At 40.8% G+C, this 21,040-nt stretch overlaps 1 protein-coding gene across 2 annotated transcripts in view; it reads right to left on the minus strand.

Annotated features, from left to right (window-relative positions):
- The window catches only part of ano8b (anoctamin 8b), a 37,354-nt gene extending 18,424 nt beyond the window's left edge, over positions 1–18,930 (minus strand). For both annotated transcript variants that reach the window (XM_019272366.2, XM_019272364.2), the window contains exon 1: positions 18,515–18,930. In XM_019272366.2, the coding sequence (XP_019127911.1) occupies positions 18,515–18,683 (169 nt within the window). In that variant the 5' untranslated portion in view covers positions 18,684–18,930. The remainder of the gene's footprint in view (positions 1–18,514) is intronic.
- Between the last annotated feature and the right edge of the window lie 2,110 nt (positions 18,931–21,040).

Raw genomic sequence — 21,040 nt, forward strand, 5'->3', positions numbered from 1 at the left:
CCTTGTGATCACTGAGGCATGGAGAGTCAGAGGAGGCAGGAAGTGGGGCACTTTCCAGAAATCACACACAGGCACGTTTAGTATCACAACTTTCATCCAAACTGTACTACCCGTTTATTTTTATGCTTTGAAAGCATTCGAAAATATTAGACCTCTATGAGTGGAAACAAACAAGACCAAAGTAGGAAAGAGACATATCATCTTACACATGAAGTTCATGTACATCCTGGAACTGGTTTACTCTTACATGGTTTCCTCAAAAGTGAATGCAACACATACGCACTCAGGAAGGTCAAGGCTACGACAGGCTGTAAATTTAATAATGATATCACCACTGCTAGCATGACACTATAAATCACACAGTATCACTGCATGTTGTGTGGATCTAATAAACACCTGTCACATAAAACTATCACTGTGCTACTGCTCAGTGTGTGCTTCTACTTCGTGGAACAGAGCAGTGACAGAGAGGGAGAGCGAGGGATTCACAGTGGGGCTTCCCAAAAACAAGCTTGATGGTCTTCTTCAGAGAATATATTTGTTGGGTTGGTATTGTTTTCACCTTGTGAGTGTGTGCATGTGTCAACATGACAAAATGTGGTCCTGTAGCAGGAACTACCACAGAGACATTCAGTACTTTGGATTTTTTTTTTAGTATGTCCATCTGTAGACACTTTTTGTCAACATGATAGCAGAACATTCATGTGTGTAGTGTAGTTGTGAAAAAAAAAATCAAAGCCAAGATGGATGTAGTCTGACCCCTGACTACATAGTACCCGTGTAATATTGAGTACTCGCGGTCGAAATGTCAACATGTTGATGGCCGTCACAGCTGGTGTGATCCCACTGCAAGAAATGTTGCACCAACAAACAACACAAGCAACACAGCACAAACTAAGTCTAGGCTATTTTCAACCCCTTACATTCTGCTAGCGTGGTCCCTGTTGTTAAACCCATACTAATCAATATTTTAACATGAACAATAGAGCAAATTGTAATTGAAAGAGTTCACTTGCAGTGAGGAACAAACATTAAATTAATACCCAACTCTGCAGTACCTTTTAGCCCAGCCCAGCACACATTCTTGAATGGCCACTTGAGGCTGGCTATAGAACAAGTCAACCTCCATAAGCCCCCATATTAAAATGTCCAACTTCACATCAGAAATAAACATGTTTACAGCCTGGTTCAAAAAACGTTTTTTGTCTCTGTAGCTAACGTTCTCGTCCCTGACAACTGTACTGATGGTGACTTTTTATAAAAATTCAGCCATTAAAGTTAGATTAAACTTATGCATAACTGCAAGCATGTCCGATTTGATTGACAGGTGGGTACTGTTACAGGTGGCTTGTTTGAGCACCCAGGTGTCATTCAGCCCGCCTCAGCTCCACCCACGCTCCACATCTTTGCCCGTTTTTGAATTATGAAAGGAGACAGTGGCAGGACAGCCAAGATAACAAATGGCCAGAGCCACCACACTCTGAGCTTCATGTCCATGTTTTTAATAAAGTTTATGGTGATACATGTCAATGTGGTGTACCTGTGGTCCTTTGCTGCATGTCATCACCCTTCTCTCTCTCCACTTTTGTTACAAAAAGAGCTGCTACTGTCCAATATAAGGTTCAAAAAGCAGCTTCAAAACCAACTTTTATAGATTTGTTGTGCATTGTATTTGACACTCAGGTGTTGCTTTTATCCAGATTTTTTAAAAAGGTAAAATTTTACCATTTTTGTATTACTGCTTCTGTATCTGTCATTTCAATATTCTCTTTATGATCATATATGAACAGTCCTTTATTTTCAAATATTTCAATTATTATTTCATCCTTGCTCTTTTTGTTCCCTATGTGCTCTGTGGAAAAGCACCATGGTTCTCACCTAAAAAAGTTCTGTATGAATTAAATTAAGTTAAAAAAAAGAGATCATAGCAATCAGAGACACGGAGAGGATGCTAACAAAACAAAAGCTTTACCCAGTAAATCTAAGTATGAGTCAACTGCCAGGATAAATCAAAACATGTTGGAGTTACAAACTTGTACCTGCAAACAGAACTTGACTCAGAGGTAGCATTAATGTTTAAAAAGGATCCATCTTCTGTACTTACAAAGAGGTTGTGACAACTTAATCTGGTTCCACACTGCTCTTCCCTTCAGAAGAATATTTTCAAACATGGCAACAGGCTGAACAGCAAACAAGCGTATTTTTGACTTTTTAATCTTGAGTGGTACTCCCAGTTACTGAAATCTGACTGTCCGCTCCAACTGTGCTTTAGATGAAATGCTGCAGGCAGTGCTGCGACATGACAGCAATTCTAATGAGTCCTGTATTCATCGCTGAGGGCAACACACACAGCACACTCACACACTCTTTGAGCAGCCAGCAGATTGGTTTGAACACTACCACAATGCTTCAATTTATGAGTCCCAATATTGAGCATGTGTTCAGATGGTTTGCATGCATTTCTGTGTTTGTTACTTGGTTAAACATGAGCAGTAATTCATACATCAGCCAGCAAGTTTTCACTGCACAGACTCGGCCAATCGGATTGGTTTGTGTGTGTGTGTGTGTAATAATGTTTTTCTACTATACAAACGTAATCACCTTTGAGGCTCCATGGGGAAGCCGCACACCTGAGACCACGGCCAGCTCAGCAGAGCATTAGACCATTTAGCTGCAGGGTCATCAGGACTTTTCATGGTCACCATTAATAACACAGTCAGGTTCATTTTGTTATTTTATCTATTTGAAAAATATCTACATTCAAATCTATAATAACTGATGTTTTTGACCATTTTGTGACCAGCAGAGACAACCACAACACGACATATTATCATATCTTAAGTTTCTTGTTTACACATCCAGCAGATGCTGAGCAATATTAGCATTCATTTATACTCATATCTGGCCACCTGGAGAATACAAGTCCAATATTCAGCTCTGTTTTTGATCTCCACCAACTCCTGTGGGAAATATGTGGTTCTTTAGCTGATATTAACCAGAGGACCTGTCTGATCAATAAGAGCAAGGTTAAATACTAAAGCATGTAGACCATTTATGCCAGCGGCCAGCCCAGGCAATATATTGTCAATATTTTCTACAAATGAGTTACATACAGTTGACTGAATACACAAAATATAAGAGACCCCACCTTCTTGATTTGGAGTCATCACTGAGCCCATTATTTACAACCCTTTTTTTTAGATTCATTTGCTTCTCATTATCTCCATCTGCCTCTCTGATTGATTTAACAAGGGTAATTAATTTGCACGGATAGCTTTTACCTCATCAGTGTTCTTCATGAGTAGTATGATTGCCACAGATATTTTCTACTCGTACTACACTTAAAAACATATTTGTGTTTAAATGTTTGTAGTTAAAGTTCAGTAAGAAGTTTTAAATGCTTGAAATGGAACAAAATGTTCTGAATATTTTAATTACAGTCCACTTGGCTAATCCCTGTGTATAATATACCAATAATTGCACAGAAAAGTGATCCCAAATGTTGTTTATGTTGGCAACATAAGTGATTTTCTGAGTTTGAAAGCCTCTGTAACAGAAATCAGGTCGCTGTTGAGCAGGTTGGCCCAGAACTAGCAGTGATACAGATAAATCCTGTACTGCTCACAGCCTTCACAGTGAGATGACTGTTCAAGGGCTAACGCTTATCAGACAGCAGCCAGGCAGGCGTAACAAGCAGGGAGTCTCCCTGTGATCTGAGTTTCTCTCTGAAGCATTTCTGTGGGGTGTTTATGTGTATGCGAGTGTGTGTGTGTGTGTGTGTGTGTGTGTCCACACAGATATTTGTCTGTGTGCACGTGTATGCGCCTCAGATATAAAGTCCCATAAAAAATAGGGTGCAAGTCAGTAATGAAATGATGAGACAAAGCACTTCAAATGAAGGTCACAGACACTTAAGGAAAGACTTGATGATGCATTCGCTGTCTTTGCCGGCTGCGTTTGATGACTTTCTGACTGACTTCATGCTCAGCTGGAGCAGCTTAGGGCAACTTCAAAGATTTGGCTCATTCAAGTAGGAGTTACTTAAAATTTTGGGCTCAATCAACAACAATTTTGCACATTATAGTTGCGAATGTTAATCAGGTTCTCCCTGTCTGTGCAGGTTCTCCCCTGGTATTCTAGCCTTCTCCCACAGCCTAAAGACATGTGCTTAATGGGTTAATTGGTGACTCTAAATTGCCTGTAGGTGTAGTGTGAATGGTTGTTTGTCTCTATGTGTCAGCCCTGTGATGAGCTGGTGATTATATCATTGGTGATTATCATAGCAAAAACATGGTCCGGGGTCTAACCTGCCTCTCACCCAATATCAGCTGGGATACGTTCTAGTCTGCCCCGATGGGGATAAGTGATTATGGGAAATTAATAGATGGTAATCAGATCACTGTTTAAACTGTGCATTTCTAGTTAGGAGAGTAGATAGTCTTTAACATATTAAAACAATTTCATATTGATAATGTAGCAATGATTTGGGACGGACCAGCAGAAATATATGTAGAAGACCTTAATGAGCATTTTTTAGCAAGATGATGAAAACTAAAGAAAAACAACTGAGATTTAATACAAAACTTTGTATTACAAACCTACAGGAGCTAAACCATAATGTCAGATGTTTGCGGAGCACACATTTACTGTATGAAGGTATAAAAACAGACTTTTACCTAATTTGAAGTTCACATCACATTCCTGAAGATGTGTGGAGAAAGTTATGGTAACACGAGTCGCCTGTGTAGTATAATGCTGAATAGAAAGCTAATGTGTCCGTTAAAGTGATAATCTGATTCTTGCTTTTTTGGCAACCGCTTCAGTGATTACAGCAAATTGTTTTAGTGTTTTGACCCTTATTGACACTCGCTGTAGCTTCACACTTTACATTTTATCTCCAAACACGCTGCTGTTGTTGCTTCAGTAGGTGTAAAACACATTGCTCTCAACAGAACAGGGGATTTGTATTAGCAGTTATAGCATAATAAGAGACAAATATTAGAATTTATCAGATGTATCTAGTTCTTTATGAAATATTATACATGGGAGGAACCCTGTTATACTGGCTGAATTCAGACAAGGCCTTAAGTTACCTTGTTTGTTTAACCAAGTAGCCAATCATGAGACAGTAACATGTCTGCTGAGTCACCAGTGGTCTATAATGCAGGTGTGATCCGGGGAATACTTTACCCTTAGTCACTGTGCAAACAGCATTAAAGTGAAACAAAGAAAGGATTAACCGTTGAGAACACAAAAGCAATTCATGGGTAGAAGAGCAAATGCAGATATAAAGAACAATAAAATAATAAAATACTAAAGTACTTTGCCTTTGTTGTGTGTCATGGACCAGCTGCAAACAGTGGCGTATTAATGCCTATATACAGTGGGCATTATTTAGTGGACAAAATGTTCCCCTTTCTGACTTTCTGAGGCCCGCAGTGCAGATTTACTGCACTGATATGATGCTGAGGATTTGTACTTTCAAATGCACCTCTATAAAAAGTTGCCTTTGCTGAATATGCCTGGCTAAAGCATGTATTTCCTAGGAGGCAGGAGACTAGAGCGGGATTTATATCTTCACAGCAGCGAGTCATTTTGAAGTTCAACTCTTATTTAGCCAGTTTAATAGAGAGGCAGGGAGACACAGACATGCATTTAATGTAATAACGGAAGAGACACTGACAAAGCTCCCAGCAGACACAGAGGGAGACAATAAGACAGGCAGGAAAAAAGTTCTATTGTCACATGTACGGAGTGTGTGAATGAAACAAATGACCCTATTAGAACGATTATATCACTAAGTGGGACAGAGAGCCTAATCAGGTTCAAACAGCCAACAATTTCCTTAATTAGAATCATCTCCTTCCCTGACTGCACGTCGCCATCCTGTATAAAGTCCACGCCCAGCCACTCCGGACCATACTGCCCTTTTTTAAACCTGTTCCCAGCTCTGCAAACAACTCGGACACAGAGTAGTAAAACACACACATGCAGACAGAGAGAAAGAAACATCTCTGGATATGCACAGATATAGAGGCGCAACAATGACGTACATACTGACTCATCAAATCATGCAGCTGAAATAAAAACCAAATCAGACCATTCCACCTGTGAAGATTATGTGAATCTAGCTGCAACTGCAGCCTGCATGTCTTGAGAGGTAAAAAGCAAACCATGACCCACCTCTCCTCTTATCTGTCCCTTTCTCTTTCTCTCACTTCTCCCTCCCTCCTGCTTTCTCCAACTTCCAAACACTGATTTGCTGTATAGCTTGTCGCAGCAGCCACCTCACTGCACCCTCCCGATGTAAAAAGGTACACAGTCTGCACACATCTCGGCACCAAATCAACAAACACTCCCAATTCCACATTGCATCTTTCCATTCCAGTGGCAGCTGCGCACACAGATGTGTTTTAGTTGATATGAAAGATCCCTCTTCCTGTTGGAGCAGAGCACTCCTCCTATGTCTTTTCACTTTCTTTCACCTCCACTCTCGCTCCTCTTTTACACACCATGGACCGCTGAGTCTCTCTCTCTCCTCTCTTTATAGTTTTGTTGCTACCATCTCTGCATCTTTCTCTCATCCAAATCCTCTCTCAGCCTCCCTGGGCAGAACAGTCCCACCTTCTCTTCATGGTTTCTTTTTATCTCTTCCTCTCTTTCAGCTCCCCTGCCTTCACTCTCACTCGGGCTGTCTTAAAAGGTATTTGTCATCATTGTGTACATGAGTGCCAATGGATGATGCCCTTGAACTAGGCAGAGGAGAGAAGAGGGGGTATGCTAAGAATGATACAATAAAAGAAAGGGCAGATCTTTCAGTTGTTGGGCACTAACACAATGGCTGTTGCTGCTATTCGGACCTCGTGATAATTACCAAACTACTTTCTCCAGCCTTTAATAGATACTGCTGACATAGTGTTAGCAGCCATGCCACATAAGCATCTCTGAGAGGTTGTACTTAACAATAATGGTGCTTTTTGAGCGCAATGATCATCAGCACAAAGACAGCATTATCATGCTGATAAGGCAGGTACAATATTTACAATGTTAATCATCTTAATTAAGCATGTTTGCATCCTAATGTCGGATAATTAGCACAAATTCTGCATTCACTCAATATCGACACAACAGTAAGAAGAGGAAACGCTTTCTTTACTCCAACTTGATCCAATATGATTACCCCAACTACTAGCCTTGTAGTCAGAGGTGATGTCCCGAAATGGGCTGTGAAACCAGATACAAAACAGTCTTTAGCTATGTTGAATTAGCTGAATGATTCGGTCAGATTTTCAATGATAGTTTTGCAGTCATGTTGTCACTGGTTTGTCAATGCTGTGGTTCTTGTCACCAAAGTGTAGGGTACTGTAGCTGTCAGAAATTTGTTATATCTCTGACTCATAATTATGTTTCTTTCCACTCCAATGCTCAAAATTATGGTCTGAATGATACAAAGTGATCATAAACACAAAATACAGCTGAGGCTGATGGGAATGTCATGGCTAGTATTCCTTTAATCAAAGTCTTGGGATTATAATGGTCCCTCGTTTATCGCGGGGGATACGTTCTAAAAATAACCCGCAATAAACGAAATCCGCAAAGTAAGTTTTACAATTATTATACATGTTTTAAGGCCGTAAAACCCCTAACCACACATACACCTTTTTACACGCATTTTGTACAGTACTCCATTAGTTAATCAGGACACAGAACACATGTGCGGTTCTCCCTTAGCCAATTTAGGACGCAGAACATAATGTGCGTTCATACTGTACAGTACACTGTAAAAAAAGCATGCAAAATTACACTAAAAAAATCCGCAAAACAGCGAGTCCGGGAAAAGTGAACCGCGTTATAGCGAGGGACAACTGTATTACAATTCATCCTGAAGGGGAAGATGAATGTCTATAGTGAATTCCATGGCAATCACTAAAAAGCAGAACTGTCTACCTCATGGTGGCAAAAAGACCAACGTCAGCATGTGTCAGTCTCATCAATGGTAAACCATCAGTTGAGGTTATTTCAGTCTGGACAAGCCATATCTAGAGCCACACTGCCAGAATGGCTAAAACATCACTAGAGAGACCTGTTCTGACATAAGCAAACCTGCGTCTGATGTAGTTGAGATCAGGGCTCTTTCTTCAGGCAGGGAATAGGAAATATCTGTTCCACATTTGTGATAAATGGTGAATGTCAGAACTCTGGTTTCCTCATTAACAGGCACAGGTAGTATAATAGGGGCTCGTCCTTGGCTTCAAAATAACAATGATTACATGTGACACTGGAGCCGCCCATGGCCGCTGGCCAAGAGAAGGACGAGGCAAGACTATGTAAGAAAAGAGCCACAATGCTCACACAGCAGAATAGTTGAAGTATCACTTTTCCCCCATTCCATCTTCTCTTGTTTAGATCACTTTGTGTCTCTGCTCTTCACTTGGTCTCACTAAATCTGCACCCCTTTTTTACAGACACTCTCTCTTTTTCTGCCAAGTGGGCTAATCAGTGGTTCATTCTGGGTTAGGTGGTTAATTTGGGCGAGCTACCTCAGTGAAGGAGCAAGGTGGCAGAGATTGAGCTGTCATATCTGTTACAAAGCTCGGGTTAAATGAGGAAAATTATATAGTCTACTTTTCAGTCAGGTAACAATCATGAACCAAAGCCAGTGTGGAATCCCTTTCATGCCTAGTCGGGGCAGACTACTCCTTCAGACAACCACAGACTGGTTATCTAACTGGCTGAATTGAGCATTGTCAAGGGGGAGATTACGAATTATGAATACGCGAGTGGTGATGATGAATATTATGGAGTGAATAGCAGCCTTTGTGAGGCAAACAGACCTCGTTGTTGAGTAGTGGGCAACTGCCAGAGTGGAGGAAGAGTTTTCTGATTAACACACAGAACAAAAGGACACGTATTACATACAGCAAGTGGTCATTTCTGTGGTTTATGGAGCAGTTTGAATGGCCACTGTAGCATTATGGTGTTTTTGGAAGACAACAGGATGGATATTTGGATACAGCATAGCAAAATGCCGTAAAAAATGCAAAATTAAGAAGTATACTATACTTTCTTCATAACTGTTCAATATGAAGCTGAAGCTGGCAGCCGGTTAGATTAGTTTAGCATAAAAACTGGAAACTGGGTGAAATAGCCAGTCTGGCCTGGGTTCTTTGTACAAAATTAACAAATGTGATGCAAGCTTTTAATTGGTAAGCAGACTCTATTACCTTCAGACTTCAACTGATATCGTCCGTCTCATTTAACTCTTGACAAGAAAGCACATAAACAGCAAATATTTCCAAATTATGTTACTATTTCTTTAACTTGCAAGTTTAACCTTTAGGCAAGGAGGGAGGCTGCTGCACTACAATGCAAATTTAATCATTATGACACAAATGTTTTTCTTCCTGAGTGCACAGAGGGTCATATGGAGAAGCAAACAACTCAGGCATTCAAAGAAAACAGACTCATACATTTTTAAGTAGCTTTAACAGAGGGCATTTGTGTCTAATGTAGGCCTGTTACTAACTTACCGTACATCAAATCTAGCAACCCCTTTGTCTGGCAAAGTTGTAGTCACAACTGTTTAGTGGAGTTTTATTGAATTTTGGGAAGAAATATAAAATGAGATTGTTTTCATTGAAATTGAGGGGGTTCAGTTTGTGTCAGTGTCTCAGGGGGCCATTCATAATTATAATTATTATAATTATTTGATAATCAGGCACTCTAGCGTAGTGGGACATTCCAGTAAACACCAAGCAAACTGGGTATTTCTATCCACTTCAGTAATTATGCTACAAACTTTGGCAATAGAAGAAGAAAGGATGATCAAAAAGTGAGTTTCAGATATTAGCACTGAGTCAGTCAGTCTGAAGCCTATGACTAACCAACCTCTATAATGGTACGATATGCTATTCCTGGACAGGAAAGATGGGAGGGAGTCAGATCAATACCCAGAGGAAACCAGTGATTATTGCTATACATTGCTAACATCACTATACCATTTCCTTTCCTACTCAATGACAAGCAGAGGAAGACATCTTTAATGACCTGGCTTTGATTTCTCTTGCCTTTCAAAGGGGAGGTTGAGGAAGATCTATTCAGCATTTCATCCTGATTTATTTAGCACCAGAGTTTCTACAGAGGAGCGTCAGGAAGGTATGAAACACTATACATGTTAGATGGAAAACCAATACATTTGTAAGCACAAGTAGTACTGTAAAAGCAGCATAGGATGTTAGTGTTTCATTCAAATGTACAATGATGGTTAATCTAAAACAGCATTGAGCAAATTAAATCCATCAGGAGAAACTGATTTAAGTTTTTTTTAAAGCCGTAAAGGTGCTGCATCTTCAATTTGATGAGGCCAAAGCAGTAAAAAAAAAAGCCAATTAATTACCCTTCATTTTGTGAATGGAGGCATTCTAACTCAAAGAGCTTCACACAAACAAAAGGCTGTTGACTCTAATAAATAAATTTGATTCTAATCATTAACAAAGTGAAAAACTGGAGATATTTTTCAAAATGCAAATACGGATGTTCCAGTAGTGGCAATGCAGTTTATTTTCTTGACAGCCAATTTCGTCAGGCATCATCAGAAACACTGCACAACTGCAGCCTTCTCATAGCATTTGGCTAAGAAAAACAACAGGAGTAAAGAAAAATAGCTGCAGAAAGCATAACGCAGAGCACCAGAATCTTCATTTTCTGACCATATGACAAAACAATGTGTAGCCAGATGACACAGAATATATGTCCTTCTTTTTACATAATGGTGTGGACTGAGCAGTAGACAAAAAGGCAAAGAGAAAAGAGAGAACAGAGGGGTAAAAGGAAGAGAAACATATGAGAGGGACGCTCAATAAAAGCCTGTACTTTTCTGTTGCAGGCTTACATCAGTCAACATTGACAATGCGCAAATAAACGAGCTGGCACAGAACATTCCCCCTTAGCAGTAGAAACACTTTCACCAAATTATTATTAAAAGGCAGCAGCCAGAATCTGACCAGGCTTCTCAGAAAAGGAACAAAAGATGCACGCAGAAACTTAACAAAAAGAAGAAGAGTGAAAACAATTCAGTACTAATTACACACAAGCACTGACCCTTCCATGGATGAGTTAGTGCTGACTTATGCCGGGCAGCCACGCTTTGTTTAGACCAACAGAGCTTAATTTTATATTCTAGTGCAGTGGAGAACACAAAACTCCCAAAGATACCACAGATGTCGGACTGATTGATGGGAAACTGTATATAAAATGATGCACAAGACAACAAGAATATTTCCATTTGATGCCATGGTGCAGCCATAAAAACATGGAGTCTTGGGTTTAAATACTTAATTCAGTGTAAATGTATGTATATGTGTGAAATTGTTAGATAGTTTGGAAAGGTACTCAAGTGTACCAGACTCTTTAGTCAGACTCATACTAGAAATGTATCAAATCACAATTTGAAAAGAAAGTCACATTGTGAAACGTGTCACTCATGGTGATGGATCTAGAGAGAATAATCACCTGAATCATCAGCTCTCTTCAGCTTAACACAGCTTTATGGCCCTTTCAGACAGCCTGGCTGGCCATTTCAGCCTGGTTTAACTGGCTGTGCTGTGCTGTTTTACTGTATTGGTTCACTCTCATTGCTTAATTGTAGTTTTTGGCCACAGCAAGCAGCTGCTTTCAGTTAGAATCTCTAAAACCTCACTGTACGCCACCTGCTCAGCATTAAAAACAAGACAGACACAGTAAGCTGGTGAAGGCAGTTCAGCATTTAGCAGCTAAAGAGCCAGATATTTCCTTCAAGAGTTGGCAGAGAAAAAAAAGCTAAAAATATAATTAATTTTACATTTGCGAGGCTAGAGACAAAACTCCAAATGAATGATAATGTTGCTCTGTAACTTCTGGATGTGTAAATAAGCAACTGTTGCTCACAAGTTCTCAACTTAAGAGTTGATGATATGTCAGTGCTGTGTCCACTGCTGCAAAGTTGCCAAAAAGAAAAAAAAGAAAAAAGGTTTTTGCTGGTTTCTTTGTTTTTGTTCTATATACTAAATATTGTTCCCACTGAATTTTCTCAATAATAAACAAATTTGAGTTTTTCAGTTTTAACTCAGTTCAGCTCTCCAATGCCAGTAAAGCAATATGTTCAATAAGACTACAAATACATTGTATACATTTCATGTGTCATTGATACTTGCTGTAACAGCTCAAACTATAGGATGCTCAGTCCTTGGCTCCACAGCTGTTTTTGAAGGTTAATGGCACTGACTTCACAGAAAATAATGCCAGTACAGAAAGTGACTTTTAAAAATAATGCAGTGCCTTGTTGACGGACGTTGTTTCTGGAAAGCATGAAAATGAACATTGTACGAGGACTTCTATATCAGCGAGGAAAATAGATTACAAAGAGAAGGTGAGAAAAGCGAGAATGCTTAATTTTACGAGAAGGAGATTTATTGGGGTGAAATCTCAGGGGAGAGCCCTGTTCCAAGCTCTTATCTGTCATCTACAGCTGTGGGCTCTATGCTTATGTATGAACAGAAACAGTGTTGTTATCCCCATTATAGAGCTGCGCACAAGTTACTTTCTCTAATGCTTTAGTGGGAAATAAGAGGTGGAAGCTGATGAACGCTGATTCTGTTCCACATATGTACTAAACAAGTTCCCTTTTTAACAACATAAACACAGAGAGACCTGCAAGAAAAACAGGTAAGCTTAAGGAGAGAAGCAACAGAAGAGTGAATCCTGAGTTATGAAGTCATCATCAGAGGAACACTGCAGCATTTTTGAGTGCGCATTACTCCGAAGAAACTGATTATGCTGCTTTCTACTAAGGTTTAATTTTGATAATCTACAAGAGGGTGATAAGGGAGAAGATGATGATTGTTAATTCAACCTCTCTACCTACCAAACAAATGTAAAAGTACTATACAGCAACTAAACAAAACAAGTCATAGAAGATAATTTAAAGTAGCATTAAGAGAAACAAGAAAGGTAGAGAAAAAGGACCTACATTACAGTGTGATTGTGCTTTAAAATTCCTTTGCTTCTCACTGACTGGCTCTGTGCTGACACTGACATGGATAATATGTCTATTTATTAGCTGGAGGAGAAAGAGCTTTTCTCCCCCATGTGCTGTACGTTACACTTTCATAACCCTTTAGCCTTCTCTGGAGGCTGCAGAGTGGCTAATGTGGAGCAATTCCCCATGACCGAGGCTAAAAACAGCATTCTTCACCATGGTCATTGTATTCTCCTGGCTTTGCTTAGCAACTAACAAAAAAAAAGAAGAAATCAAATCCAGGCCTAGTCAGTACAGTCACAGAGGATAAAGGACAAGGTGACCGAACGCACTTCAATCCTACTTTTTCCTTCAGGAATGCAATATCAGTTACACACAGGAGGCTGATTATTGACTCTTTGATCGCAGAGAATGAAGCCTAAACTTGCCGATAAGATCTCTGCGATGTGTCACTGCTTCCACGCAAGGCAGGAGGCGGCTAACACCAGCAGCACTCGTCCTTTGCATGCAATGCATCAAGCCCTGGAGAGTGCATTATCGTTTTCTGCAGTTTAATAATCTTCATGGCTATAAATGGAAAAGTGTAAATTTCCAGAGAGCATAAATGGGGATTTAAAACTTGGTTGGCTCGAAGCAAAGAGGCATTATGGGTGATATGATTAAGCCATTAAAAACTTGAGAATCTAGGCCAAGTGAATCACCGCTGGTAAGGCAGATGGTTTATCACAACTCAGGCAAAGTGTTTGTGACTTCCTAAAATCTCTCTGGATATACAGCAGGTATCTACAGAGCACTTACAGGGAAATGTTGTCCCCTAAATGTGTCTGATTGTACAGATCATCTCTACATTTGAAAAAACCAAGCCAAAAAGGAATCAGGTAACAAAAAGGCACACCGAGATGTTGACAAGAGGGTGCAGCCACACTGATCCGTCACTAAACGGATAGAAATGCAACAGAGCGTGCTGCTCTGGGTTTGTTTAAGAATTTATCTGATGCAAGAAATCCTTTGTTCTTTCCAGTTTAGACACATGATGGTAAAGGTATAAACCGTCTCCATGGAAATGGGCACAAATAAAGCAGCATTATCAGACCTCTGTGGAGAAAAAAAAAAACAGACTGACAAAACATAACAGCGTGGTCATATCTTTTCAGTTTCATCCAAGGTCGCCTCGATTTTTTTCTCCTCGTATTGATTCTGATGCTTCGACTCAGACTACCTGCGGAGATACCATGCCGTCTTTTTCCCAAATTTAAACTCTGAATACCAAACAGAGTGGAACTCATTGGTGTGACACTAAAAATTGATTCAACAGCCGACTGGGACTGAATGACTGTATCTGATGGCAGAGAAACTGAATTTTGACCTTGATGAAATGATTTTTAATGTGGGTCTGTCACATCATGGCCGATTCATGATCTGCTTAATAAGGTCCATATTGGTGTGGATATTAATCCGGCGTATCAGACTGGTTCATTCCTAATCCTCACAGGAATACGCAGCAGAAAGATGAGTTTAGGTAGTTTGCATGAGCAGATATAGTCACTATGCCTGGAAAAAGTACCAGCCACACAAACTAACATCATCAACAGAAAAGCTTTAAAAATGATTGCAGCACTAACACTGCAGTCTTTAGCATTAGATGATTAGTGCCTACTTCACTGTAATTATCTACATTTTTTTTAGGCAAGCTGCTCACAATAAATATGACGTGTTATCCCAGCAAAGAGCTTTGCCCGATGGTCTGTGTAATTCCACGATGAAATATCTTTCCCCATCAAGAGCAGGTCTGCCAAAGTGATCTGTCACTTGTGCATTGGACCACACATGTAGGGTTAATAAAGCTCCAATGTTACCAGCATCAAGGTCACCCAACATAGAGGCGACTTTCCTCTATCTCTAATGCAGCTAATGTGTAGCTCGGCACTTAGAAGGAGGACAAGAAATATATCTTTACGTAGCATGCAATGAATAAGAGTGAGATAGGCAAAGAGATGCAGAGAGAGAGAAGTTCAGAGTCATTAGGCACAACACACTGCTGTCATATCATACTGCATTACATTCATCAGGACCTTCATTTATGAAGCTGTGGGAGGGCACAAAACCAATGGCTCAGTCTGTGTGCTTCTGTGAAAAACAGCCCTTCTTTTAGGAGGTTCAGTGTCATGCTTTTCCCTCTCAATACTGCCCTGCCTTACGCAGCTGTATTTAAAGCAACCTGTGTGACACTGAACCTGACTAAATCTGTCTGATGCAAAGCTGAGGTATTCTACTTGCTTAAGAAGCAGTGAGAGCGAGTGAGCAGAGCCCTGGCCAAGACTCTATGGATGAGTGCAGATCCCTGCTTAATACATCTTTCTCATTCATTTTGCAGACTGTAAAGTGCATGTATTAATGCCAAGCATCAAGGATGGAGTTTAATAACTTTACACAGCTGAAAATGGACTCCTCAGGTCTCGCCACTGCCTCAGAAAGGGCCTTCAATATGAGATCATAACAAAGGGTTTCAAACTCTCTTTTCAGATCGACTTTACCTGCTAAACCTGCACACTTTTCCATTTTTTATCAACCGAAACTTAATTAAAGTGCAGCTAAAATGCAAAGAAATTGGTTTAATTAAAAGCTAGTGTAGTCATACCCAGGCATGTGGCTACAATACATCAATTACTGAAATATTTTGGACACGGTCCTGATGAGACAATTCATTCTATTCAGCTGTCATCTCCACACCATCTCATTAAGCCCCAAGTTTCAGTGACGCAGAACAAAAAGCACTCACTGTGAATTAAATCTGAAGATCAGAAAAGGTCACTTGTTGTACAACAGGTCAAATTACACAGATTCTCAGGAGTATACGCAGAGACGCCACATTTCGTATTGTATTTTCTCAAAATAAGAGTCAATATAATCATATATCCTGACAAATGTCCTACATCCCAAACATCCAAGTGCGCTGGCTGATTGAGCAAATTACATGACCCGATTTCCACAACACAGAATCTTATCAACACTGGCCTCAGAGGGAACACACACTAATTGGCGAGACTTTTATGTTGCTTTTTCTAATGATGGCCGCTTAATTAATCTTTGAAATGCCGGCTTGTGAGTGTTGGAGCTACAAAGGAAGATGGTTGAGAGGATCAAAGTCATTCCAGTCTACTGTGGAGGGATTAGGAAAATGTGGTAGAGGCATGGAGACAATCAAGCACCCGAGCCTCCAGTGAGGAAAATCCTTCCAGGCTGCAACCAAAATCTCAACCGGAGAAATCACCCTGACTCACTGCTGTGCTAGCTGACTGACACTGACACGTGTGAGGACGGTTATGTGATATCATGCTAATCCCACTGAAGTCCCCAATCCTTCTCTCTCATGACCCATGCAAGGAAATGTACAGGCAAGTGGGGGCAGGAGGTTTCAAGAGGGCAAAAGAGTCACTGCTCTTAGCATTTCTGAAACACATCCTGGCTTTGATACTTGTGTCTAGTGTTATGCTTTCCATGTGAGTAATAAGTATGATAATCATAACAATAATGAAAAAAAGTAGATGGTCCTGATGCATGTATGGCTAAATTCGGCCTCCAAAAAACTGACCATAGAGGCTACTTGATGTTTATTCTTTCTCCTTATCTTGTTGATCGTCTTGACTTTGGGTGGGCTTCTTTTACTTGTATTTGTTATGTACCGTTTCAAGAAAACGAAGTGTTGATAACTATTACCCATGACAGTGTTCATTCATGGAGAACGAGTACAGGTGTAATGATGAACCAGATGCAGCTTGTACTCATATTATAGTGACTGTTTAACCCTGCAGTCAGTGCGCATTGGTCTTGTTTGTAATCATGTAGCCGCTATAATAAAAGGCGCTTAACAAAGCAGCGTGCACTTTCTGGAGGAAATTCTATCCCTCTCTTGTGGGCATAACATTTCCCAAATTAGTGATGGATGAAAAAAAAAAAGTATCTCAAATCTTTTCATGTCAAAGAAACCCAATTTTTATGGGTATCAATTAAAACTTCACAAGTTTTCAGGACTGATTGCCAAATAATACCTTTTCAATATCCTGCTCTAAGAACTAAAACACATGCAGCCATAGAAGACTACAGCCTAAAATAAAATTGTCAAACTTCTGATTTTAACTCAGGAACTCTGATCTCATCAAAGGAAACAAGATTACTAATCTGACAATTCGATGGCAGCTTTCAGTACTCGACAGTTCTGGATACTTTGATGCTACAGATGCATTTCAGTCAGTGGCAAAAAAGGACTCAATGTTTTAGACAGCTGACCTCTTTATGCAAGATTTGGTACCAGTAAACTGTGTGTAGATGTTTGCTATCTCCCAGTCCTTCTCTTTATTCCTGGTGCTACATCTCGCTAATGGAATAACTGTAAAACTGAACTAATCTTCACCTTGCTGACCCTCCTGTAACCCATTCGAAAGGCCCAAGTGCCACCACTTCAGCAGGATTACATCAGGCTGCTCTTCCAGCCAGTAGCAACCCCGCTCAGGTTACCTTGACCAAGTGTGGAAAGGAGCGCTCATCCGCTGCCAGCCCACTGTTCCACTGCATCACTCTGCAGCAGTACTCGCAGGGAGCACAGAGGCTGTCTCTGCACCCCGCACACAGGAAAACAACCCTGGCTCGGCAGCTGAGACTCTCTACCCAGGCTAATATTGGTGAACTGTTCCAAAAATAACCCTACTTCTCCACAACTATGGCCTATTCAAATCCACTATCAGTGTCATGGAGAGTACACAGAAAACATGTTCATTCTACTTTCCCAGTGCAAGAAGGTAAATAATGTTACACAGCACCGGGGTATAACTCTAAGAGATTATGGTAATGTATTGTGAGAGGGGCAGACTTTATGGCTCATTATTATAAGAAAACATGCACCTGCCCCATCCAACAGCATGGCAGCTCATACTGGGGCAACAACATGGAAATGCACAGTAGCAGTCTGTCTAGTCTGGCTATGATAGTTTAGAAAATCCTGGGTGACATCAGGTTACCTGGAGGAAAGGTGGGCAGCTCTTACAGATAACACCAGAACTGAGTGCAAACCCCTTTAATAAAAAACAACTAGCAGACAGTAATAGCCAAATATACCATATGGGGATGCTGTGGAAAAAAAACTATAGCAGCAACTACTACAAGTCCCCACAGGAATACTGAGCGGATAGGCTCGTCTTGACAATAACCGACAATAAGGTCAAATCCAGACACAAGATGAAGCCATTTTCCTAAAGAGACAACATCATCTCAACACGCACATTTTATAAACCCGCTGCTGTGCGTGCATGCAGCAGTCAAAGGCATTATTTATAGGCCTGTGGTCTGATCAACTGGTATTTTTAGGACGCCCTCGTGGAGACAAAAGAACAGTGCCGCGAGGTGCGCGGCGGTGCGGTGATCGTCTGGTTTCTCAACATCACGTTCACCTGCCCCCTCTCCTAAACCGCATAGTCCGAAGCCATAGAGCCACACTCGACTCACCCAGTACACCGGAGGAGGCTTGCGGCGGGGCAGCGCCCGGCTCCGGCCTCTCCGCGTCTCCCTGCTGCGCTCGGTGTCTGTGCCGGGAGCTCTCGGTGCCGTCGCCGGCGGTGGTCGCACCACTGGCGGCCGCCGCCGCCGCTGCAGCGCCTGTCCCCGTGTCGGGCATGCTCTCTATCAGCGAGGAGCGACGGAAGATGAAGATATTCTCCGGGAAATTGTGCAATGGTATCGCATCTCAAGAGGAGGGCAAAGCATGGGTGTAGCGCGGCGGCTGTCGGGGGTCCGAGTGAAGGGTTAAATGAGTGTGAAAGTGATGTGAAGGTTGTCGGTGCAGCGGCGGTTCATCCTGGTGGTACTCTGGAGCAGGATGCGCGGCTAGATGGAGAGCGCTCCTCAGACGAGAGGAGGGACAAAGAGACGGAGGGAGGGCGGGGGGAAGGGGGGCTGGTGACACACACACGCACACACACACACACACACACACACACACACAAATCACTATATCCTGATGATTTTAAGAGTAGCCTATCGTCCCAGATTGTGTCAGCAAGGAGCTCGATCATCAGAAATAAAATTAGAATTAGAAAGTCACTCCATGCACAGCCCTCTGTAAGACTTTAAAATCATACATACATATTTTTAGATCATAATAGTGATTTTTTTCATAGAGGCTATTCAGGTCCATGATCTCGCCGCCCTGCAGGAGAAATGTATATTTATCGCCCTGCAGTGACCTCGGCCAGCAGCTAGGCTGGCTTCAAATTGGTGCCAGAAATAGAATCCGCTTGAAGGCAAAAACCCAGACAAACAAAATGCATGGTTACTCACATCCTAATATTACTTATGTTATCACCAAAATGCTCTTCTAGAGATGTACCTACGCACCTTTATTTGAACACAATAATCCTTTCAGCAGGTGCAGGCCAGCAGGTAGACTATTGCTCCTCTGTGAGTGTGAATGCACCATCCTGTCCTGGAAGATTGAATACACTATGACTTATTTATTAATGCGAAAATGTCCTCATATATTAAATTTTTTAGCGACAGTCAGGTTTAGGGACAAGTACCTCTACACTTAAGTCCACTTCAGTCTATACAGCAGCTGTATAAAATTTATTTTTATTGCATAAACTGCTGCTTGGTCGGTTCATTAGTATATCATTTGTGAATATCAACAAACTACAAGCATAAAGCCTAAGATCTGTGCCAAAGTAAACATACACATCCTCCAAAACAAATACTGATCTTCTGTGAATTGCTATATTGTATCGTTTTACAACCAGTGGAGGAGTTGTGTTTAGGAGACGTGTAGGAGGTTCCTAACAGAGAGAATTTCATTATCTTTAATCAGTTCACAGTCGGATTAACAGACTTTTTGGTCAGAACAGACAAATATGTTTGTGTATTGACAGTGCGTAACAGTGAGGTGGCAGCTGTCACGCTTTGTGCACACCCAGAGCAGACAATAAATTATTGAGATCCCAGGTTAAAGATTGTTCACCTGGGCCTCAGGCCTCTTTGACATGTACACAATCTACCTCTTTGGCCAGCCCTCCTGGATGTTTCACTGTACAGCATGCAGGCAGGCAGCCCTCCCCCTTGCATGGCTCACAGCTCAGACAAGTACCTCGTCTCTGAGCAGAAATTCTGCTTACTCACCACCCTCTGGGCTGACAGCTGCAAGGAGCTGCAGTGGAGCACACACACCAGTGCACATGCAGTGTTTACTCTGTATTTATACTCTGATAGGCACGTATGTAGGCCATGAAGAATAGACCACAACACCCCAGAATTTTTAGTTTAAGATATAAAAATGCATTTTAGAGCACACACAGATGAGTAATAATTTAACTTTAACCTTAAATTAACAAAATGATGAGTTGATTTACAGTAATAAATAAATAAATTAATGCAAACTGCAATAAATCCTGCCTTAAAACGCTTATAATGTTCAGGTTGTTGTTTTACACAGGTGCTTGATTAACTCTGTGGTCATTTCAGAGACTGTGGTGTCTGTTCACAGAAGTAAATCAGAAGAATTAGTGTTATATACCTGCATGCAAAATTGAAATTTGGCACATGCACTGCATGCAAATGTCAGAGACACCTTTGAGTGTTTACTGAAAATGAGACAACAGCAAATGAACCCATATTCTGTTTTTCCTTTTTGCTGTCATCTAAATGGATTTGTCAGTTTTCTGTTTTTGCAGATGGCACCACTGCCATCATCTCTGTTTCCCCAGAGAAGGTCACTTTGCACTTTGTTACCTCATTTGTTTGTGTTTTTTCCCGTTTGTGGTAAAAAACACAAACAAATGAGGTACTGATACAGACATACTGTACATGCTTCAATAGCAAGGTAAGGTTTAATTATTCTGCAGTCAAGTTTATTGTGGATAAATCAAAATACAGAAATAAAATATTATTAATAGTAGTAATAATGTAGTGTATATTAAAAGATGACATGACAAGAAGATATAAAATTAATTGTTCAGGGGACACATAATGAATGTATGTATAGGC

The sequence above is a fragment of the Larimichthys crocea genome, chromosome XVII (genome assembly GCF_000972845.2).
Source record: "Larimichthys crocea isolate SSNF chromosome XVII, L_crocea_2.0, whole genome shotgun sequence".
In the NCBI taxonomy this organism is placed as follows: Eukaryota; Metazoa; Chordata; class Actinopteri; family Sciaenidae; genus Larimichthys; species Larimichthys crocea.